The sequence below is a fragment of the Mesoplodon densirostris genome, chromosome 7 (genome assembly GCF_025265405.1).
Source record: "Mesoplodon densirostris isolate mMesDen1 chromosome 7, mMesDen1 primary haplotype, whole genome shotgun sequence".
Classification (NCBI taxonomy): Eukaryota; Metazoa; Chordata; class Mammalia; order Artiodactyla; family Ziphiidae; genus Mesoplodon; species Mesoplodon densirostris.
The window spans coordinates 14272249-14297856 of record NC_082667.1 but is presented as its reverse complement, the minus strand read 5'-3'; the positions used below and the strand labels follow the sequence as shown (position 1 = coordinate 14297856).

The 25608-nt window shown below is 37.8% G+C and overlaps 1 protein-coding gene across 7 annotated transcripts in view; it reads left to right on the top strand.

Annotated features, from left to right (window-relative positions):
• The window catches only part of CSTPP1 (centriolar satellite-associated tubulin polyglutamylase complex regulator 1), a 199982-nt gene that overhangs the window by 70106 nt on the left and 104268 nt on the right, over positions 1-25608 (top strand). For 6 of the 7 annotated variants that reach the window (XM_060103122.1, XM_060103123.1, XM_060103126.1 and 3 more), the window contains one exon: positions 12377-12507. The exons of the other annotated variant lie outside the window; for it this stretch is intronic. In XM_060103122.1, the coding sequence (XP_059959105.1) occupies positions 12377-12507 (131 nt within the window). The remainder of the gene's footprint in view (positions 1-12376; positions 12508-25608) is intronic. 7 annotated transcript variants of the gene reach the window in all.

The following is a 25608-nucleotide window of genomic DNA, read 5'->3' as shown; positions in this document are numbered from 1 at the left end:
TGTTACTCTAGAATTAACTATTAAGCAAATAAAATGCGAAAACTATGAAATTTAAATAATTTATTTTCTTCTTAAAATCAATTTGAGACATTTGTTCTCAATTTCATTCTAATAAATTTATTTATACCTTTTAAGATAAAAATGATATAATTCAGAGACATTTTAATTTTGATATCTTTGGTCCTCTTGTGGCCAGAGGATCCAAACAGAGAGTTCTTGAACTTTTTATTCATGACAGCTTAAAAAAAATCATCAGATCCCTATGAATTGGACAAAAGAATATCTGTATTATGCTACCTATAGTATAAGAAGGAACAAGAAATAAAAATATTTACATGTATCTTCTCTTTATTGTAGAAAGTCAACTTATAAAGGTAGATGAAATGATGTAATTAGGGGAAAAATAACCATTTGGCAAAACCATCATAATTTTTATTGTTTCTGGCAAGAATTATCAGTAGATGCTGAAAGTAGCAAATGAAAGTTTGAAGAGTAACAGTATATTTCCACAGCCTCAAAGTATCTCCCCACAAGATACTTACTGATTACAAAGGATAGCTCCACAGTGGGTGAACCTAGCAGACACTGCTTTACCTAAATGACCAAAGTTGATATCACCAGTAATTAGACTAATCCACAGCAAGTGCCTCTTGATATGATGCACTGGGAAAACTCAGCATCACTTCTGTGATAATCCTGCCAAAAGAGTATAACCTGAATCTAATCATGAGGAAACATCAGACAAACCCAAATTGGAGTACAATCTGTACTCTTTAAAAATGTCAATGTCATGAAATACAAAGAAAGACCCAGGAACTGTTTCAGATTAAAGGAGACTAAAAAATCATGACAACTGAGTGCAATGTATCATCTTGAATTTTCTTTTCCTATAAAGGAGACATTACTGGAACAATTGGTGAAATCTTAATAAGGTCTGTAGATTAGATAAAAGTATTATATTGATTTTAATTTCTGATATTGTTCATTGTACTATTGTTACATAAGAGAATTACTTATTTTTTAGGAAATACATACTGTGTTTAGGGGTGAAGGAGCATCATGTCTACAACTTACTGTTAAACAGTTCTGAAATATAATATATATAAATATCTATATTTATACATATATGTATGGGTGTGACAGAGAGTAGAGAGAGAATGAGAGAGAAAGAATGTTGTACTGAGAGCAAATGTAGTAAAATATTCACATTCAGGTAATCTAGGTAAGGGATATACAGGAATCCTTTGTGCTATTCTTGTAACTTTTCTGTAAATTTGAAATTATTTCAAACTAAAAAAAATTGACATCTCAAGGGAATAAAACCAACAACTTAAGGAAAATGAAAGAATTTGCTCAATGAAGTTTAAATACTGTTTTTTGGAGAACTCTGTTTGAGGCAGGCATCTGATATACTTTTGTATGGCCTTTAAGATATTTTTAGGAACTTTTTTGTTTGATTTTACAAGTAAGATTGATAACTTCTTTTTTCAAAATTTGTGATCCAATTTTATTTATTTATTGAAGTATAGTTGACTTACAATATTATATTAATTTCAGATGTACAGAATAGTAATTAGATATTTTATAGATTACACTTCATACAAAGTTATTATAAAATATTGACTATATTCCCTGTGTTGTACGTTACATCCTTGTAACTTATTTATTTTATATCTAGTAGTTTGTACCTCTGAATCCCCTCCACTGATTTTGCCCCTCCATCTACCCCTCTCCCCTCTGGTAACCACTAATTTGTTCTCAAGATTCATGACTATTAAAGAACATTTCAGTTTAGTTAAATACAATGAAAAATTAATAAGAAGGTACTTTTTTTTTTTTTTTTGCGGTACACGGGCCTCTCACTGTTGTGGCCTCTCCCATTGCGGAGCACAGGCTCCGGATGCACAGGCTCAGCAGCCATGGCTCACAGGCCTAGCCGCTCTGCTGCATGTGGGATCTTCCCGGACCGGGGCACGAACCCGTGTCCCCTGCATCGGCAGGCAGACTCTCAACCACCACGCCACCAGGGAAGCCCCAAGAAGGTACATTTTTATGCAGGTAGAAAGTTTGTTTTGGATTTCTGGTCATAATGGTTTGCAGTGTTTGTGATTTGGTCCTCCTATCCATTCCAAACACATGGTAATGATAAAATTTTCTGAGAGAAAATTTAAAGGATATAGCCATGTGTAAAATCAAAATAAATTCACCTATAGACCAGGAACTAAACAAAACCACAATGTTAATTGGACTAAAACCTTAGGCCTCCTGTGCTCTGGGTTCAGAAGAAGCATAGGTAACTAAGTGCTCATTTCTCGTGGAATAGTAAAGACTAAAAGTGTCACACACAGGGCAAGAGACTAAAGCCAGACTTTTCTTCTTCCACCCCTTTAAAGGGGATTCAAAAAAAAACTTATTATTGCTATCTGGGAAATGGCTTATATAAAACCTGGGAGTACAAGAGGAAGCAGACACCCTTGTAGTCAGGACTTAGTCTTGCTACTCAGGTCTAAGCTACTCAGGGATTCAGTGATAGTCTCTGTGGTCTCTGTGATATCCCCAGTATCATCAGGAATGGAGTCTTAAGTCATCCAATATAATACCTAGTTCTGAACTAGGATCTGTCTCCAGGAGACAGTGAGAGAATAAACAAGTAGAGAGAATAAAGCCTGCCACTTAAGATGAGTTTGCACACTGCAATTCCAAAACATATAAGGAAAACTGATGCTAAGAAAAAGAGCCAATAAACCCAGCAATTGAAATATAAATTTACTCCAGAGAAAATAAAGTTAATTAATTATTTTAAATTGATTTTGAAATGAAGTTTAGGATCCTCAGGGAGAAAAAGGAAGGAATAGTAGTAATATAAAAGGAGAACAAAAAATGGATAAACAACAAGGGTTGTACTGTAAAGCTCAGGGAACTGTATTCAATATCTTATAATAACCTATAATAGAAAATAATATATACATATATATATATCTAAATCACTTTGCTGTATATGAGAAACTAACACAACATTGTAAATCAATTATACTTCAATAAAAAAATTAAGAGAGAACAAAAATTGGGAAACAAGAACAGGCAAAATGAAACAAAGCCATGTATAAGGCTTAAAAGATGAGTTGAAAGTTCTAGAAATAAAAAAGTTAATTGAATTTTTTAAAAACTGAGAGAGAATGAACTCTAGACCAGACATAATAGAATAGAGAATTCATAATTTAGAAGATAATACTAAGTGTAACACAAAGATCAAGAGCTAAAAACTATAAAAGGACAGGTGAGAGACACTGAGACACAACAATGTATATCTAATAGGAGACTTAGAAGAAAAGGATAGAGAAAATGGCAAAGAAGCAATATTTTAAAAGATACTGGCTGAGAAATTTACATATTTGACAGAACACATAAGTCAGGTGAAAGTCCTGAGCAAGATAAACAAAAATAAACCTACATGGTAGACACATTGTAGAATCTGCAGAACATTAACAATAAAGAATATAGCTTATATGAATGATAAGAATGATTAACTCCATCAAGAATGTCAGGAGTTTGACTGGTGGCATCTTGACAACAATGCTAGGTGCCAGATGACAATGGAGTAGTACCCTTAAAGTGCTGAGGGAAGATAAATGGCAATCCAGAATTCTCCACCTGGTTAAATCATAACTCCAGAGGGTAAAATAAAGATATTTTCAGGCATATGAAAAGCAAGAGTATTTACCACCCACAGACTTTTGTGTAAATGACAGGTCTATGAGTATTCAGAAATTCACAATTCAGAAATCAAAAAAGCTTAAAAAACAAGGTTTCTTCGGTAAGTTTTCAGCAAACTCATTTGTGGGCACACTTGACCTGAACTAGTTTATGAGGCTGTCTTTGGTCTTTATTTATCCTACCAAGTGTGACTATATGTTTCACTGTGGAAATTTTAATATGCTTGACTCTGGGCTGCTTCCCCAGCCCCAGTGGTTGTGTTATACCACAGCTAGTTTGTCCAACATGTTGCCTTTATAAAACCCAAAAATTTGTCAGTTCCAAAACAGAGAGGTCCCAAGGATTTCAGATAAGTGATTGTGGACCATTCTTTCTTTACTTTTTTTCTTGAATAATTTCCAACTTTTCCCCCCAGTTTTACTGAGATATAATTGACATACAACACTATATAAATTTAAGGTGTACAGCATAATGACTTGACATACATATATGTTGTGAAATGGACCTTTCTTTTTTTTCTTTCAATTTTTTTTTTTTACCTTGAGGTATAATTGACACACAACGTTCTATTAGTTTCAGGTGTACAACATAATGATTTGGTATTTGTATATGTTGTGAAATGATCACCACAGTAAACCTAGTTATTATTCATCACCGCACATAGTTACAGAATTTTTTTCTTGTGATGAGAACTTTTTAGATTTACTCTCTTAGCAGCTTTTAAATGTGCCAGTATTATTAACTATAGTCACATGGTGTACATTACATCCCCATGACTTATTTATAACTGGAAGTTTGTACCTTTTGACCCCCTCACCCATTTTGCCCATCCCCCAAAATGGTTGCCTCTGGCAACCATCAGTCTGTTCTCTGTATCTATGAGCTTGTTTTTTTGTTGTTTTGTTTTGTTTTTCAGATTCTTCATATAAGTGAGATAATACAGTATTTGTCTTTCTCTGTCTTATTTCACTTAGCAGAATGCCCCCATGGTCCATTCTTGTTGTCACAAATGGCAAATTTTACTTCTTTTTTATGGCCAAATAATATTCCATTGTGTATATGTATCACATTTTCTCTATCATCACTTCATCCGTCAGTGGACACTTAGCTTGCATCTACATCTTGGTTTCTATAAATAATGCTGCAATGAACATGGGAGTGCAGATATCTTTTTGAGCAGTTCTTTAGATAAATACTCAGAAGTGGAATTGCTGGATCATATGGTAGTTCTATTTTTAATTTTTTGAGGAACCTCCACACTGCTTTCCATAATGGCTGCACCAATTTACATTTCCATCAACAGTGCACAAGTGTTTTCTTTTCTCCACATCCTTGCCAACACTTGCGATTTCTTGCCTTTTTAAAAATATCCATTCTAACAGGTGTGAGGTGATGTCTCATTGTGGTTTTGATTTGCATTTTCCTGATGATTAGTGCTGCTGAGCACCTTTTCATGTACCTGTTGGCCATCTGTATGACTTCTTTGGGAAAATGTCTATTCTGCCTATTTTTTAATCAGATTGTTTTTTTGTTTTGTTTTTGTTTGCTATTGAGTTGTATGAGTTTTTTATATAGTTTGATATTAATCCCTTATCAGAATATGATTTGAAATATTTTCTCCCATTAAGTAGGCTGCCTTTTCATTTTGTTGCTGGTTTCCTTTACTGTGCAGAAGTTCTTTAATTTGATATAGTCCCACTTGTTTATTTTTTCTTTTGTTGCCTTTGCTTTTGGTGTCAAATCCAAAAAATTGAAATGGACATTTCTTAGAGGATGAACTTTAGCAAGAAAATAATTGAACCAAGAGAGAAGGAGCAAAAAATAGTAGTGAGGATGAAAATTGGTATGAAATGTTTGTAAACTTAAATAACTATTGACTAAAAATTAATATCTATTTTTTACATTTAAAAAAAGTAGAGTCAAAAGAAATAAAAGACATCCACATTGGAAGGGAAGAGGTAAAATTATCTGTTTGCAGATGACATGATCCTATGTATAGAAAATCCCAAAGAATCCACAAAAAAAGCTACTAGAGCTAATAAATGAATTCAGTAAAGATGCAGGATACACAGAGGCAGGATCAGTTGTGTTTTTATTCCAGCAATCAACAATCCAAAAAGGACATTAAGAAAGTAATTCCACTCACAACAGCATCTAAAAGAATTAAGTACTTAGAAATAAATCTAACCAAAGAGATGAAAGACTTGCACAGTGAAAACTGTAAAACATGGCTGAATGAAATTAAAGACGACCTAAATAAATGGAAAGACATCCCATGTTCTTGGAAAGGAGGACTTAACATTGTTAAGGTGTCAGTACTACCCAAAGCAGTCTACAGATACCACACAATCCCTACCAGAATTACAACAGCTTTTTTTTCACAGAAATAGAACAAACAATCTTCAAATTCATGTGGAATTGCAAGGGCCTCATATAGCCAGAACAATCCTGAAAAAGAAGAATAAAGTTGGAGGGCTCAAACTTCCCAACTCTGAAACTCAATACAAAGCCACAGTAATTGGAACAGTGTGGAACTGGCTTAAGGACAGACGTATAGACCACTGAAATAGAAGAGAGAACCCAGAAGTAAACCCTCATATGTAAGATCAGTTGATTTTAAGAAGGGAGCCAAGGGTACCATTCACTGGGGAAAGGACTGCTCAAAAAGTCTTTCAACAAGTGGTGCTGGGAAAACTGGATACCTATCTGCAAAGGAAAGAACACTTACCTCACACCTTATATAAAAATTAACTCAAAATGCATCAAGGACCTAAACTTAGAGCTAAAACTATAAAACTCTTAGAAGAAAACAATCCAATGTCTTCTTGACATTGAATTTGGCAATGATTTCATGGATATGACACCAAAAGCACAGAGAACAAAAGAAAAAATAGGTAAATTGGACTTCATCAAAATTAAGAACTTTTGGGCTTCCCTGGTGGCGCAGTGGTTGAGAGTCCGCCTGCCGATGCAGGGGATACGGGTTCGTGCCCCGGTCTGGGAAGATCCCACATGCCGCGGAGCGGCTGGGCCTGTGAGCCATGGCCGCTGGGCCTGTGCGTCCGGAGCCTGTGCTCCGCAATGGGGGAGGCCACAACAGTGAGAGGCCCGCGTACAGCAAAAAAAAAAAAAAAAAATTAAGAACTTTTGTACATCGAAGGATACTATCAAGAAAGTGAGAAGACAACCTACAGAATGAGAGTACATATTTGCAAATCACATATCTAATAAGGGATTCATATTCAGATTATGTAAAGATCTCTTACAACTCAGCAACAACAAAAAGTGAACAACACAATTCATAAAAGGACAAAGGGCTTAAATAGGCATTTTTCCAAAGAAGATATACAAATGGCTAATGAGCCCATGAAAAGATATTCAACATCATTAGTCATTAGGGAAATGCAAATCAGTACCACAATGAGATACCACTTCACACCTGCTAAGAGAGGTATTAAAAAAGCAGATGGTGGTTGGGACTACCTTGGCGGTCCAGTGGTTAAGACTCCATGCTTCCAGGGCTTCCCTGGTGGCACAGTGGTTAAGAATCTGCCTGCTAATGCAGGGGACATGGGTTTGAGCCCTGGTCCGGGAAGATCCCACATGCTGTGGAGCGACTAAGCCAATGCGCCACAACTACTGAGCCTGTGCTTTAGTGCCCGCGAGCCACAACTACTGAAGCCCGTGCACCTAGAGCCCGTGCTCCTCAACAAGAGAAGCCACTGCAATGAGAAGCCCATGCACCACAACGAAGAGTAGCCCCCGCTCACCACAACTAGAGAAAGCCCACGCACAGCAACGAAGACCCAACGCAGCCAAAAATAAATAAATAAATAAATAAATTTATTTTTAAAAAAAAGACTCCATGCTTCCATAGCAGGGGACGTGGGTTCAATCCCTGGTCAGGGAACAAGATCCCGCATGCCACACAGCACAGCCAAAAATGAAAAAGAGGTGGTGGAATCACAGACGTTGACAAGAACATGAAGAAATTGGAACCATTCTGCATTGCTGGTGAGGATATAAAATGGTACAGACACTGTGGAAAACAGTTTGGTGGCTTCTCAAACTATTAAACTTAGAACTACTCTTTGATGCAGCAATTCTACTCCTTGGCATGTATCAAAAAGGAATTGAAAGGAGGGACATGAACAGATATTTGTACACCCAAGTCCATAGCATTTTTCACAGCAGTCAAAACGTAGAAACAACCCAAGTGTCCACTGACAAATGAATGGATAAACAAAATGTGGTATATACATGCAATGGAATGCTATTCAGTCTTAAAATGGAATGAAATTTGAAGTATTCCACAACATGGATGGACCTTGAAGACATTATGCTTAGTGAATTATCCAGAAATAGAAGGACAAACATTGTATGATTCCATTTAAATGAGGTACCTAGAATAGGCAAATTCATTGAGACAGAAAGTAGAATAGAGGTTACCAGAGTCTGGGAGGAGGCTAGAAGGGGGAGCAATTTTTTAAATGGATACAGAGTTTTTGTTGGGGATAATGAAAAAGTTTTGGGTATAGATAGTGATGATGGTTACATAAGATTGTGAATATGTTTAATGCCACTGAATTGGACATTTACAGTGGTTAAAATGATAAATATTCTGAATGGTTAAAATGATAAATATTACATATATCTTACCACAATAAAAAAAAGTTTTTCAATTAAAAAAAAGGTAGAATTCAAATTCTAGAAAATAGTATCAGAAGATGAGAAGAGTGCTAATAAGTTATTTAAGTGTACTTTGTTCCTTGTTTTGGAGAGTGATAAAGATGATTAATTTGACATTTAAAAAATGTATAGCTAGGGCTTCCCTGGTGGCGCAGTGGTTGAGAGTCCGCCTGCCGATAGAGGGGACACGGGTTTGTGCCCTGGTCCGGGAAGATCCCACATGCAGCGGAGTGGCTAGGCCCATCAGCCGTGGCCACTGAGGCTGCGCATCCAGAGCCTGTGCTCTGCAACGGGAGAGGCCACAACAGTGAGAGGCCCGCGTACTGCCAAAAAAAAAAAAAAAAAGTATAGCTAAATATGTATGTTAAATTTAAGAGAAATACTAAAAGATTACAGATTCTGTCATAGCTTCCAAACTAATGGGGGGGTGATATTTTTAAAAAACTTTACTAACACACTAAAAAGTAGGAAAAGAGAAAAAAGTCAAAGAATAACAGTTCACAGAAAAGACAAAATAAGAGGCTTCCCTGGTGGTCCAGTGTGATCCCAGGGAACTAGATCCTGCATGCCACAACTAAAGATCCTGCATGCCGCAACAAAGATCCCCCATGTGGCAACGAAGATCCCGTGTGCTGCAGCTAAGACCCAGAACAGCCAAATAAATAAATATTTTTTTAAAAGACAGAATAAGGGCTTCCCTGGTGGCACAGTGGTTAAGAATCCGCCTGCCAATGCAAGGGACATGGGTTCGAGCCCCGGTCTGGAAAGATCCCACATGCTGTGGAGCAACTAAGCCCATGCGCCACAGCTACTGAACCTGCGCTCTAGAGCCCCCAAGCCACAACTGCTGAGCCTGCGAGCCACAACTACTGAAGCCTGTGCACCTAGAGCCCGTGCTCCAGAACAAGAGAAGCCACTGTGATGAGAAGCCCACGCACCACAACAAAGAGTAGCCCCTGCTCGCTGCAACTAGAGAAAGTTCGCATGCGGCAACAAAGACCCAACGCAGCCAAAAATAAATAAATTAATTAATTTTAAAAAAAGACAAAATAAGATGGCAGAAATTAATCAAATATCTAAAAAAACTTACTAAAATACAGAGAATGTAAGATTGGGTAAAAAACCAAATCCAGCTGTACAGCACTCACAAGAGAAGTATCTTTTTATTTTTTTTATTTTTTTATTTTTTTGGCTGTGTTGGGTCTTTGTTGCTGCACATGGGCTTTCTCTAGTTGTGGCGAGCGGGGGCCACTCTTCGTTGCAGTGTGCGGGCTTCTCATTTCAGTGGCTTCTCTTGTTGTGGAGCATGGGCTCTAGAGCGCAGGCTCAGTAGTTGTGGCACACGGGCTTAGCTGCTCCGCGGCATGTGGGATCTTCCCAGACCAGGGCTCGAACCCGTGTCCCCTGCATTGGCAGGTGGATTCTTAACCACTGTGCCACCAGGGAAGCCCAAGAAGTATCATTTAAAAATTACCCAAAAAGATTGAAATTAAAAGCATAGAAAAAGATATGCCAGGCAAATACTAAAAAAAAAAAAATAATAGCTGGTATTGCAGTATTACAATACTAATATCAGACCAAAGTCCTGGACTTTTAAAAAGATGGTAGAAATTTGACTTTCAGTATCACTAGTATGGCTAGTTACAAACATAAATCCTGATACTTTCTGCCTGGTGTTATTCATCTGTTTTTTTCTTTTCTTTCTAAATCAACTACCACAGACATTTATGGAGCAGTATCTACTATGTGTTAGGTAATGCAATGGAGACAAAGATGAGTGCAGCCTAATTGATTACTGTATAGAGTCTAATAGAGGAAATACATCCAGTAACTTTAAAACAAGGCAGCAAATTGTACCATTAGAGAGTTATAAGTGAGATATGATGGGAATTGGCTGTGGTGGGTGGAATCAGGAAAAGATTTCATGCAAAACATGGTATTTGACATGGATAGAATTTTAAGAGATGGAGGTAGGAAAAAGATATTTCAGGTTGAAGAGAAACAGTAAAGCTTTGAGCAATCGCATTTTCTGCTTTTTCTTTACAGCCATCTTATCTAAAAGAATTTCACTGGTTATACTAAGATTGTCTATTAATTCTTTAGGTAGTGATTCTGATCTCCATACTGATCATCTGATTAGCTCCATACTAATCAAACATTTCTAATTATTTTTATTTTTAATTAAATGTGAATTTTATTGGTATGAATTATCTAAAGGCAGCAGTGTAAATACCATTATGTCTTTTTATATTCAGTATTGTAAGACTTTGCCCTATCAGTTTGTTGTATAAAATTCCTATTTTATAAATTCTTCTGTATATTCTATTCATCTATACAATGAGACTCAGCTAGATTCTTCAATGCATAAATTACACCCTAGCTTAAAAAAAGATATTTTTTAAAAGCTACACTAAGGATATAATTTTACTAGTATTAGTTCCTTTACAGCCTAGACCATGACCTAGACACCAGCATTTTTCCCCTGGGAGTTGTGTAGCACACTTTGGGACTAATTCTTTACTGGGTAGCTTCATAAATTTAGGCTAGAATGTTATCATTTGCTAGACTTCATTTGCTAGAAATGTGGCCTACTCCATTTACCTGTAACAGCTCATTTGCTTTATTTTTCATTTTCCTTTACTCAAGACAACAGCACTGCAAACTGCGTAATTAGGTTAACACTTTCGTTGCTTTTTAAATATCTCTCTTCTAATTCTTTGCCTCAGAATTCCTCATAGTATCTTAGGTTTGTATGCTAGTCTTCCATGGGGGAAGAAGGGTATGTAATTTGCTTTTTCGTACAGTGTTGTTAATATTGACAGAAGGAGGCTAATTTTATCCTAAGTGATAATATACTCTATGTTAAAGACAGGTTAAACACTTCCCTCTGAACTTGGTCAGGGAAAAGGAAAATGGATTAGATGGCTCCTGAAATTTTTTCTTGTTCAATTCAGAGATTCAGAATTTTTTCCCCCTTTAAATGCTAAACAAATGAAAAGTGACATTTGGAATTACCACTATCCCTCTGTTGCTTGCCATCTTCAGTTTAATGTCTGCTTCTCTACAAAGATTGACATATTTTCCACTCATGATTTACTTGTCAGGGACTTTAGGAGTTTTCTGGAACCAGAAGTCTGCCTTTGGTAGTGATGATTACTGGATAATTGCCTATTCTTTGGTGGATTTTCCATTTTTAGATTACATCAGGCTCTACAGCCTTTATTTCTTTGGCAGAAGAACCCAAAGGCAATGGAGTATATTTTTTCCCCTTCCCCAGCCCAGCTTAAACAATGACTCACTTGGGCCCTAGGGCTTTACTTCATACTCTCATTCAGGGGCCGCTTTCTACCCTTGTTTTTCTTATTTGCCTTTAGTGTCTGTCTGGAACCTTTTATATCCTTTGGCACATGGATTTTCCTCTAACGTTATTGTCAGAGAGGTATACAACACCACCCCCAAACTGGAACGGACAATCCAGTTATGTTCCCATAAGCCATGTTGTTCTTAAGACAGCTGATACAGGTCAGAGAGAATACAAAAAGAATATCTTTAAGGAAACATAAATTTCAAGTGGGGTAGAGGGAGAAGTATTCTCCAAAAAGATATGAGTGCCAGTGTCACCCAGCTAAAGACAAAGATTTCCCACTATATGAGATGCTCTAATGACTGATTAAAACTTCCTCAGTGTGTGTGTGTGTGTGTGTGTGTGTGTGTGTGTGTGTGTGTGTGTGTGTGTAAGAGGTGGGAAGCACTCAGAGGAATTGGACTCCAAGAGTTTTCAAAGAGATATAGTTATGTGAAGAGAATTTCTCATAGAAGGACTTGGTCTAATCTATAGTTCAGAGTTTTTTTGGAGAAAAAAAATTTTTTCTCCTTTTGGGCAGTTGTTCTATATATTCTTGACTTTTCATTCTAATTCCAGCCTTCTGTAACTATCCATCTAATGATGATTTCTTGATTTTTCTCTTTGCAGTTTTAACAGTGTATGTCAGGGAACTCACATTCTTTTTCGGGAATTCAGCTTCATCCAAGCCACCCCTCACAATAGGGCATCATTCTTACGGGCCTTCTGGAGATGCTTCCGAACTGTAGGCAAAAATGGTGGTAAGTCTTCCCAAATTCTTTTCTTGCCTTCCTTTATTCCCTCCAAACTTCTTTCTTTTGCTCAGTATGATACTGTTTTAGTGCATACTCTTCAAGGCTCTAGGAACACCTTTTAAGGAGTTATCTGTCTTGTGTCAGAGATACTGCCATCAATATTATTATCACCATCACCATCACTGTCACTGAAGCACTTATTAAGATCCAAGTGTAACTCTGAGATCTACGTGCAGTAATTCATTTAATCTTCACAACGTCTCTCTGTGGTAGATACTATAATTCCCATTTTATAACAAATGAAACTTAGGATCAATTTGCATATTGTTGGTTCAGCATCTTATGATTATAACCCAAGGACAATATTAAAAAATACACTGATCAAAAATGTGTTTACTGAGACTTTATTTTGGTGATGTGAAGGGTGAAAGACCCTTACTGAGAGCTTCTTTTTAAAAAATGGCACTAAATTCTTACATTCCGAATATTAAAATAGATTAAATTGCTCCAAAATTTTCAGATATAGAGTCTCTACATCAAAACCTTTGTTCACGTCTGTTTTCAAAGGCCTGTTCTTATTCCCATCTTCATATTATGTTTTTTCCAAATAAGTATCGAATATCTTTGACAGTCTCTATAGTAAACCTAACTTAAAGTAGAGGAAGGCCTAAACTATTTCCTCATTCATTCAACAAATATATCTGGTAGACTTACCATGTGCCTGGTGCTGGGGTTATAGTAAGAAAATATGTACGCTCCCTGCTTTCATTGAATTCGCAGGATCCCCTACGCTGCTCTAACTGATGCTACTGCTACTTTATATATAGCTACTGAAACTTTTTTGCTAAAATTCCTTCTACCTAGTTTCTGATTAGATCATTTCACTATCCTAAGAAATAGGTATGGTAGATATTATTGTGCCCATTTTGTAAATAACAAAACTGTGTAACTTGCAGAAGGATTGCACAGTAGCAAAGTTGGAAATAGAACCCAGATTTACTAATATGCTATTTCTACTAATGACAAGTAACTCTAGAGATCATCCATCTCAATTACACTATTGTGCAAGTGTACTGAGAATAGCATCATCTTCTTTACAAAATATATGACTAGTGGTCAAAAATCAGTGTGAACTCAATTTTAAGTGAACTAGCTCAGAAAAACTATCTTGTTGGTCTCCACATAAACAAAACTGGGAGCTGTGAGTGTATAGATGAATTTTGTACTATTTCATCAGAACCTGTCTTTCCTAATCCTTTCTCTGTCCCTTAACCAGTCAGCAAATATATATTAAATACTCATTATATCGAAGAATGGTGCATATAGCTAGAGCTGGTTTCTGTGAAATAGCACATGGAGATAACTATGGAAAATAATCTTCAGATATCCTTAATTTTTTTCATGGCTTACAAGTGGGCCCTCTTCAGTAATTTATTTATTATCACAAGGGATCCATATAGTGGTGGACTCTAAGCAGATGTGGTTTGCTTTATCTTTCTTATAGCAGCTGCCAATGATTCATCCAGCTGCTGAGAGGAAGCAGCTCCAAGTTCTCCCTATTTCTCCTGTGCCACCAGTAGGACCTAGATTTTATGCTGGATATTTATTGTCATGCTTCTTAATCAGACAGTCTCTGATTTCTTAAATACCAAATGCAACATTTGTGTCTAGGTGATCCTAAGATCTTTGGTTAAATAGTTTTAATATATTCTCAGTTTCCTCCAGGAAACTTCAGAACATCTTTCAGTCCCACAATGTGTCAGTCTCCAGTTTTAATCCAGAATGAGCAAAAACACTCAGAGGCAAGATTCCAAAGGAAAGTATTTATTAAGTCCCATTTTTTCAATTAGAATGCCAAGTACCAGACATCTACTCAGTGGAGCTGCTATTATATTGTTCTCCTGCAGATAACTTCCTTAGAACATCATGTACATATTGTAGCATTATCAAGAGGAAACTAACTCTTCTGGGAGGTAGCAAAAGATGAGCTGGGTTCCAGCGTAACATATCTAAAAGTGAAGCTACCTGTTGAAAACTAAGGACCTTGATCCCTTCTGGCAAGAAATATTTTTTCCCAGTTTTTAGCAAGTACAGAGATGCAGTGTCATTCCTGCATGACTGAGTATTGAATGATGCTAATTTCCCTGTGTCTGAATTTCAAATAACCTCATGAAAACTGTAGTGAGTCTCTTGCTATCTAGACAACTTTAGACTCTTTCAAGCAAAAAGATCTACTCAAATGTAATAAGCCTTTAAAATTCAACTTCTCACTTTGGTATTTTTTTCAATACAGAAATATTAATCTAAATTTTCCAAGTTGGCAGAAATTGAAATTCCCTTGAAGTAAATCTTTACTTCTATTTAGGGATATTGGCTCAAAAGAGCTTTTGTCCACAGTTTATTTTCAGTTTATGAGAATTTAGTTTTGAGCTTTGTGCTTTTACTGATGAATATATATATTTCATTTAATAAAATAATGATACTAAGGGAATTGTCCTCCTGCTATAACAACTAGAAAATCAGACAAAGTATCTGAAACAACTGTTTCAGACATTGGACCAAGAGTCAGTGTGGAACTATGGTCCCTGAGAGGCAGTTACCAAGTGACAGTACAGGGAGATCATCAAAGAGCTTGGTGGTCTTACTGAGTTGAAGAGGCAGAGGCTGGGGTTTAGGGAGGCCAAGGTGGCCAGTATTTGCAAGGCCAAGTACCAGAGAGAAGGGCGTTGCACACTTAGCTCCAGAGAGCTGCAAGGAGGTATTTGAGTCTTTGACTACAAACTCTGCACATGTGTGGGTTGGAAAAAGAACCACTAGAAAACAGTAGGCCGGACAATTCCTGGAGTACTCACAAGGCTAGTTCACACTTCTACCATCTTGAGTAGAGAAACCTCAAAATACACTGGGCATTGGATAGAGTCCTCAGTAGCTTAAGCATTAAACTGATCCTCAAGTAACTGCATATACCAGAACAAAATTCAGTACTCCTTAAAGGAATTCAACAAAATCCAGCACTCAACAACATAAAATTCACAAAGTCTGGCATCCAACTAAAAATTACAGGAAGCAGGAAGATATGACCCATAACCAGAAGAAAAATAAATCAATAGAAACACAGACTCAGAAAAGACAGAGATGGGGGAATTAGCTAGCAAGGACTTTTAGACAGTTATTATTTTATTTTTTTTGCAGTACTTGGGCCTCTCACCGTTGTGGCCTCTCCCGTTGCGGAGCACAGGCTCCGGACATGCAGGCTCAGCGGCCATGGCTCACGGGCCCAGCCGCTCCGCAGCATGTGGCATCCTCCCGGACCGGTACCCGAACCCGTGTCCCCTGCATCGGCAGGCGGACTCTCAACCACTGCGCCACCAGGGAAGCCCCTAGACAGTTATTTTAAGTCATATAGATGTGCTCAAGTATGTAAAGGAAAATATGAATATGATTAGGAGATAAATGGAAGATATTAGAAAGATCTAAATGGAATTTCTAGACATGAAATACAGCATCAGAAATGAAAATAATGATAATAATAGCAGTTAATATTTATTAAGTACTTCCTATGTAGATTATCTCATTTTTCTAATCCTGTGTATTAGGTAGATACTTTTATTATCTCCTTTGCACAGAAAATAAAACTGAGATTTTGAAAGTTAAATAACTGGTCTAGAGGGCTTCCCTGGTGGTGCAGTGGTTGAGAGTCCACCTGCCGATGCAGGGGACATGGGTTCGTGCCCCAGTCCAGGAAGATCCCACATGCCGCGGAGCGGCTGAGCCCGTGAGCCATGGCCGCGGAGCCTGCTCATCCAGAGCCTGTGCTCCGCAACGGGAGAGGCCACAGCAGTGAGAGGCCCGCGTACCGCAAAAACAAACAAACAAACAAAAAACAGAAGCCAGAGAGCTGACTTGAGACAGTATTAGGTTTTTAATGTGTAATGTGTTCTCCATCAGAGAGTGTATGAAATGCTGGAAATACAGATAAGTAAATGACAATGCTTGCCCTCAAAGAGCTCACATTCCGAGAGAAGAAACAGAGTATCCTAGAAGTAGTTTCCTTAGAGTATAAGTGATTAGTAAAGCCTGTATGAGTCAGTAATAGCACAAGGAAAGAAATAGTTCTTCCTGCAGAAGTTGGGGAAGGCTCAAAAGAAGTAAAGACAATTAGGATGGATCTTGGAGTAGTAGAAAGCTGTTAAGCAAAGAAGGAGTACATTCTAAAAAGAAAAAACAAGATTTTTGAAAGTGTGATGACATGAAACATCATGGTTCCTTTGGAAAATGGTAAGAAGAACAATGTGGCAACAGAAAATGATGCCGAATGCTTATTGTGCCAGCCACTGAGCAAAATGCTATACATGTATTCATTCATTTCATTCACACAACAAACATGAGTTGATGTGATTATTATCCTGTTTTATACATAAAGAAACTGAGAGAGAAGTTAAGTGACTTGCACAGGCTATATAGTTTCTAAGGAGCACAGCTCATATTCAAACTTGTCTTCACAAAGGCCTCATTTTTTATTAACTGAAGTATAGTTGATTTACGATGTTGTGTTAGTTTCTGGTGTACAGCAAAGTGATTCAGTTATTCATACATACATATTCTTTTCTGTTATGTTTATTACAGGATATTGAATATAGTTCTCTGTGCTATACAGTAGGACCTTGTTGTTTATTTTATGTGTAGTAGTATATCTGCTAATCCCAAACTTCTAATTTATCCCTCCCCCACCCCCTTTCCCCTTTGGTAACCATAAGTTTGTTTTCTGTGTCTGTGAATCTGTTTCATAAATAAGTTCATTTGTGTCAGATTTTAGATTCCACATATAAGTGCTATCATGTGGCATTTGTCTTTCTCTTTCTGACTTCTCTTAATATGATAATCTCTAGGTCCATCCATGTTGCTGCAAATGGCATTATTTCATTCACAGAGGCCACAGTCTTTTTTTTTAAATTAATTTATTATTTATTTTTGGCTGTGTTAGGTCTTCGTTTCTGTACCAGGGCTTTCTCTAGTTGCGGCAAGCGGGGGCCACTCTTCATCGCGATGCGCGGGCCTCGCACTATTGCGGGCTCCTCTCTTGGTTTTTTTTTTTTTTTTTTTTTTTTGCAGCCTCCTCTCTTGTTGTGGAGCACAGGCTCCAGATGCGCAGGCTCAGTAGTTGTGGCTCACGGGCCTAGTTGCTCCGCGGCATGTGGGATCTTCCCAGACCAGGGCTCGAATCCGTGTCCCCTGCGTTGGCAGGCAGATTCTCAACTACTGCGCCACCAGGGAAACCCAGGCCACAGTCATAACAACTCTGTTAGACTGACTGAACACATGCTACCCCAGGTAACGAAGAGCTTTGTGTGCTCTAAAGTTTATGCTTTCTCCCAAAGACAGTAGAACCCTATCAATCTGTGTGGTGTTTTCACATATGACGTTGGCACAAGCATGGAAACCAGAATGGAAGGTAGGTAGTAAGACTGAAGCCAGAGACCAGGTAGGAGACAATTGTAATCAAACAGGTAGTGGCCATGGAGATGAAAAGTTATTTAAAGAGATGGTTTGACAGGACTTACAGATTTATTGAGTATAGTGTGTGGGAGAAAAAGAGTCAAAAATGAATGCTGGAAGCTAAACTATTTCCAATTTCATCCCTCCCCTCCTTTTTTCCTTTCCTTTTTTTTTTTTTTTTTGTTTTTTCCCTTGCACCTTTGATGTTTTACTCTGAATTTGCTGTGGTTTTGTCTTCATAGTCTAGGTGTATTTATTCATTCAATAAACAGTTATGTATTGGTTGTTAGTGATAAAGCAGTGAGTGGGTTAGACAGAAGTTCTTGCTCTCATGGAGTGTTTGGTCTCATAATTAGAGATTGGGGGGAAAATCCCTGCTTTTATAAAAGGAATTCACATTCCGGGAATCAGGGAATTGCTGTGGGTCTTTATGACCATAGAATAACAACTCATTACTTAAAATATTGAACGTTATAGTGGGTGAAGTGATCTCAAAGGAAAATGCAGACATTTTAGGCTGAAATAAGGCTTTTGGTCTGACTTCTCTATGTAACTGCCTCAAAGTTCCACTTGATTTTGCTTGTCACTAATCCTCATCCTCACCACTAAAAGCCATTCTGTGAGGATTAACAGTGCTTACTGCAGGAGTGGGGTGGCTGTCTTGTCCGAAATATTAAAGAGCATTTGTTTCCTTTGTAATTTTTTAAACAAACAAACAAAAATCCTTCAGTGTGATCTCTTCACTCCTGAGGTCTCCTCTAGCAGCTGGTTCTCTCCACTTGTTCCCACCAGTGCTTCACCTCTCATCACTTTCCCCGGAAACCTGATGTGGCCAGGTTAAATAAGTAAACAAATAATTTCTTCAACCTCAAGTTCGTGCTTCCTAGCTCCCATTTTACTTATTTCTTCTCTATTCCTAATGTTCTCTTATTTTTTCATTTTTACTTCTTTCTTCAGAATCTTTTCTCCAGGGACAACATTGACAATTGATGTCCCCTCAAATCTGTCCCCTCTCTACCTCCAATAACTTTACTCTTTCCCTCTATTTAATTTTTTTTTAATTGGCTGTGTTGCATCTTCGTTGCTGTATGCGGGCTCTCTCTAGTTGCCATGAGTGGGGGCTACTCTTTTGTTGTGGTGCACGGGCTTCTCATTGTGGTGGCTTCTCTTGTTGTAGAGCACGGGCTCTAGGCACGTGGACTTCAGTAGTTGTGGCTCTCAGCCTCAGTAGTTGTGGCTCGCAGGCTCTAGAGCGCAGGCTCAGTAGTTGTGGCGCACGGGCTTAGTTGCTCCGCGGCATGTGGGATCTTCCCGGACCAGTGCTCAAACCAATGTCCCCTTCATTGGCAGGTGGATTCTTAACCACTGCGCCACGAGGGAAGTCCTCCCTCTATTTAATTTTTCCTTTTTTCTATTTTGGTTATTTGGAGGTGTCACACATGTCACACAAGCATTCCTGGAATGCTTTTGTCACAACCTCCTCTCCCACCCAACCCTCCTCACCCTCCATACATAATACCCTTAGGCTGCTGACCTCTCTTTATCCTTTTAGGTCTTAGTTTAAAGGTCAGCTCCTTAAAGGGGGCTTCCCTATGACCCTTCCTCATCTGAATTAAATCCTTTCATTACTCTTTTCAAAGCATCCTGTAATTTTCAGTCATCATTTATTACAGTTTCTGACTAAATATTTTTGGGATGACTGTTTACTTAATGTCCATCTCCCTTATTAAATTGTAACCTTTATGAGGGCAAGAACCTTGTTTTGCCAATAACTATTCCTAGCACCCAACATATATAAATGATTTGTTATTTAATATGAAGGCTCACCATTTCCCAATCACTACAAGAGGATAGATTTTTGAATGGGTTATATTATCATTTCTTTTATTGGGTGTAGGGTTGGTTTTGAAAATCTGTTTTACACTAACTTTTCAATATTGTGTAGGAGCCTTGTTTTAAAATAATAGTAGCTACCACTTATTGACCACCTACTATATGCAAGGCACTAAACTTCATGTTCTAAGTGTCCCACTAAAAACTGACCCATTCAAAGCTATACTATTTTAAATGACACCTAATTAAAACAATATTCAATACCCACTGGTGCTTCTAAACAAGGATTAGAAAGATTTAGATCATGATCTGTATGCAAACTTAATTTTTTTTTTTTTTTTTTTTTTTTTTCGGTACGTGTGCCTCTCACTGTTGTGGCCTCTCCCGTTGCGGAGCACAGGCTCCGGACGCGCAGGCTCAGCGGCCATGGCTCACGGGCCCAGCCGCTCTGCGGCATATGGGATCTTCCCGTTCCGGGGCATGAACCCGTGTCCCCTGCATCGGCAGGCGGACTCTCAACCACTGTGCCACCAGGGAAGCCCGCAAACTTAATTTTAAAAAATATTTTATTTATTTATTTATTTGGCTTCGTTGGGTCTTAGTTGCAGCACGTGGGATCTTCGTTGCAGCATGCGGGGTCCTTTGTTGTGGTGTGGACTCAGTAGTTGTGGCACGCAGGCTTAGTTGCCCCATGGCATGTGGGATCTTAGTTCCCCGACCAGGGATCAAACCCACGTCCCCTGTGCTGGAAGGCGGACTCTTAACCACTGGACCACCAGGGAAGTCCCGCAAACTTTAAACATTGGTGTGGATCTGATTAGTAGTACTTCCTTTCCTTCTTTTGTATTCCGGTCCAGCCTTTATGCTATGAAAGAGATCACAAACTAGTGGTCAGCTGACTGCATGTGCCTTGGCCTGCAGATATGTTTTCTTGGTTTGCGGTGTTAAAAATACACATTTTTAATTAGATACCAACATTTAACATAAAAATCTCAATTCAATTTCACTTAAAAATGGAAAGTCCTCCCAATACCATGACCACATTCTAACAAGAAGACAGTTTGCCAGGGCGGAGGTGCAGCTGCTCTCTTTAGACAGAGTATGTAGACTCAGATTTACCGCCAGGACAGAGGTACAGCTGCTCTCTTTAGACAGGGCATGTAGACTCAGATTTACCACCATCCCCAGCTGCCTTGCTTCACCTGCTTACGTCTCCTGCCTGGCCTCTATAGGCATTTGAGTTTGCTATCATTGCTAGAACTTCTTGGTCCATTTATAACCACTTGAAAGGTAAGGTTACACTCATAATTCAGAACAAGGAGTCAGGATCTTATTCCTCAACTAGATGCTCTTTCTCTCTTCTTGTTATCATGATGTCTCAAAATTTTTTATATTTAGAAGGGACCATAAAGTCCTCTCATCTTGAAACTAAATCTAGGTTTTTTTAATATTCTCTTTTTTACAGTAAAATATACATTACATAAAATTTGCTATTTTAACCACTTTTTAAATTGAGAAATCTTTTTTCGGTGGTAAAATATAAATAACATAAAATTTACCATTTTAAGTGTACAGTTCAGTGGTATTAACTATATGCACATTGTTTTAAAACCATTACCAGTATCTATCTCCCTTTTTTCATCTTCCCACATTGAAGCATTTTACCCATTAAAAAAATAACTCCCCATTCCCCCCTCTTCCAGCCCCTGATAACCACTGTTTTACTTTCTGTCTCTATGCGTTTGAGTATTTTAGGTACCCCATATAAGTGGAATCATACAATATTTGTCTTTTTGTGTCTGACTTATTCCACTAAGCATGATGTTTTCATAGTTCATCCATGTTGTAGTGTGTATCAGAATTTCATTCCTTTCTATAGTTGAATAATATGCCACTGTGTGTATATCGTATTTAGTTTATCTATTCATCTGTCAATGGACACGTGGGTTGTTTCCACCTTTTGGCTGTTGTGAATAATGCAGCTATAAGCGTGAGTGTACAACTGTCTGTTTGAGTCCCTGTCTTTGATTCTCGGATATGTACTTAGGAGTGAAATTGCTGGATCATATAATTCTATGTATAACTTTTTAAGGAATTGCCATACTGTTTTCCACAGTGGCTACACCATTTTACATTCTCACCAGCAATGCACAATTTCTCCCAATCCTCACCGACACATGATATTTCTCATTGTTTTGATAATAGGCATTCAAATTGGTGTGACGTGGAATCTCATTGTGGTTTTGATTTGCATCTCCCTAATGACTCATGATGTTGAATATCTTTTCATGTGCTTATTGGCCATTTGTATATCTTCTTTGGAGAAATGTCTATTTAAGTCCTTTGCACTTTTTTGAATTGTGTTGTTTATTGTTGTTGTTGTTGTTGAGTTGTAGGAGATCTTTACATAATCTGGGCATGAATTCCTTATTAGACATGTGATTTGCAAATATGTTCTCTTATTCTGTAGGTTGTCTACTCACTTTCTTGACAGTATCCTTTGATACACCAAAGTTCTTAGTTTTGATGAAGTCCAGTTTATCTATTTTTTCTTTTGTTCCCTGTGCTTTTGGTGTCATATCCATGAAATCATTGCCAAATCCATGTCAAGAAGCTGTTGGATTGTTTTCTTCTAAGAGTTTTATAGTTTTAGCTCTTAAGTTTAGGTCTTTGATCCATTTCGAGTTAATTTTTAGATAAGGTGTGAGATAAGGATCCAACTTCTTTCTTTTCTTTTCTTTTCTTTTATTTCCCACCGCATGGCATGCGCAGTGGAAGTGCAGTGGAAGCATGGAGTCCTAGCCACTGAACCACCAAGGAAGTCCCCCCAACTTCTTTCATTTGCAGAAGGATATCTAGTTTTCCCAGCACCACTACTGAAAGACTTTTTGAGCAGTCCTTTCCCCAATGAATGGTACCCTTGGCCTCTTCTTGAAAATCAATTGATCTTACTGTGAGGGTTTACTTCTGGGCCCTCTCTTCTGTTCCAGTGGTCTATATGTCTGTTCTTATGCCATTTCCATACTGTTCTAATTACTGTGGCTTTGTATTGAGTTTCAAAGTTGGGAAGTTTGAGCCCTCCAACTTTATTCTTTTCCAAGATTGTCCTGGCCATTTGGGCCCCCTTGCAATTCCATATGAATTTGAGGATCAGCTCTCTATTTCTGTGGGAAAAAAACTGTTGGAATTCTGGTAGGAATTGTGTTTTATCTGTAGATTGCTTTGGGTAGAATTGACATCTTAACAATGATAAGTCTTCCTATCCATGAACATGGGAAGTCTTTCCATTTATTTAGGTCTTCTTTAATTTCATTCAGCAGTGTTTTATAGTTTTCAGTGTGCAAGTCTTTCACCTCCTTTGTTAGATTTATCCCTAAGTATTTTATTCTTTTCATGCTATTGTAAATGGAACTGTTTTTCTTAGTTTCCTTTTTACATTTTTCATTGCTAGTTTATAGAAATATAATTGGTTTTTGTATGTTGGTTTTGTATCCTGCATCTTTGCAAAATTCATGTATTAGCTGTAATAGTTTATGTATTTGTGTATGTGTATAATCTTTATGGTTTTCTGCATAGAAGATCATGTCATCTTTAAATAGAGATAGTTTCACCTTTTCCTTTACAATTTGGATACCTTTTATATCTTTTTCTTGCCTAATTGCTTTGGTTAGAACTTCCTGTGCTATGTTGAGAAGTGGCAAAAGCAGGTATCCTTGTCTTGTTCCTGATTTTGGGGGAAAATTTTCTAGTATTTGGTTTTAAGATAAAAGTATGTCAGGAAAATTGTGATTAACATGGATAAGTAGCTGCAAATACTAATAGATTTATTTTTAACATCTTGACATCTGGTCAAAAAAAGTTTTTTAGTTATACTGATCCACATATTCAAAAAAGTAGTGATAGGGAATTCCCTGGCAATCCAGTGTTTAGGACTCGGCCATCTCACTGCCAAGGCCCTGGGTTTGATCCCTGATCTGGGAACTAAGATCCTACAAGCCACAGAGCAAGGCCAAAAAAAAAAAAAGTAGTGATAGTAAATTTTTGTGCCAAAGCTGAGTTACTTTCCTAATTGATGTGTAATCACTTTGGAGAAATCAATGAAGAGTTTTCTCAGCTAGTTTAAAAACTGCATTGTTTGGAGAAAAATAAATGTATCTTATAATATCTCATATGAGTTGTTCAATAGTGTTATTTCTTAAAAGATCAGGTACCCCAGGGGCTGCTATGGATTGAATTGTGTCCCCCCCACATTCATATATTGAAGCCCTAACCCCCATTGTGACTGCATTTGGAGGTAGGGTCTATAAGGATGTAATTAAGATTCAATGAGGTCATTAGGGTAGGGCTCTTCTCCAATAGGATTAGTGTGCTTATAAGAAGAGGTATCAGGGACTTCCCTGGTGGCGCAGTGGTTAACAATCCTCCTGCCAATGCAGGGGACACGGGTTTGAACCCTGGTCCAGGAAGATCCCACATGCCACGGAGCAGGTAAGCCCATGCGCCACAACTACTGAGCCCACATGCCATAACTACTGAAGCCCAGATGCCACAACTACTGAAGCCCGTGTGCCTAGAGCCTGTGCTCTGCAACAAGAGAAGCCACCGCAATGAGAAGCCCGCACACTGCAACGAAGAGTAACCCCCACTCGCTGCAACTAGAGAAAGCCCACGCACAGCAACAAAGACCCAGCGCAGCCAAAATTAAATAAATAAATAAATAAAAGAAGAGACATCAGAGAGCCTTCCCCCTCTGTCCGCCATGTAAAGACACAGTGAGAAGGCAGCCTTTTACAACAAAGGAAAGATTCCTCACCAGACACTGAGCCTGCTGGCTCCTCCGTCTTGGACTTCTAGTCTCCCAAACTGTGAGGAAAAAAATTTCTGTTGTTTAAGCCACCCAGTCTATGCTATTTTGTTATGGCAGCCTGAGCAGACTAAGGCAGAGGCCAGATTTTTGCTCATAATTTTCGCACAGAAAAATTAATTTTATTTTGCATTTTGAATCTAAATCCTGTTTTGATTCATCACTAATATTTTATCTGAGGTGGTAAGTATGGCAGTGTTATAAGCCTAAATTGAGCTGTTCAGTTTATTTAAATATCAGTAAGATTTCCATGTTGATAAACTTACATTTAATGGATGTACTTAAGGTAGAAATAATAGTAATTTCTTATTTTATTTGACTGTTGTTCTGACAACTGCCTTATATCAGTCAGAAAACTTTAGTGTAAAAGAATAAATTCTGGTATCACTACTGATATGTCTGCAAATGACTCTGAAAGGTCTACAATTTAAAAGCCTCATCCTAATAAAATTAACAGCATGTATCAATTTGTATAACATTATCCAATAGTGTTTTGAAAAACGCCTACATAATTTTAACTGCTAGTGTTTATCTACACAACATCTAATGACATTTTAAGGCCTGTGTTTTCTGTGATCCACTATTCCATCAATTTTTTCTGCCATTGCTTTTCCAGTCCCAGTATAAAAACGATTACATTTTTACCACTTTGTTAGTATCTTAACACTTAAATACTTCTATTTTGTAATTATCAAGCTATTTTATAGAGTAATAAATCTACTTTGTTTTGTTCCATAACCACATCGTATAGGAACAAGTATAAGGAGGGGTTGATAACATCTGTACTCTCATCCAGTAGAATTTAAAGATTTTATGTAATCACAGCCTTTACGCCAATATTGTCCTGGATTAAAAAGAAAAGAGGGTCTTCTCCGGTGGTGCAGTGGTTGAGAGTCTGCCTGCCAATGCAGGGG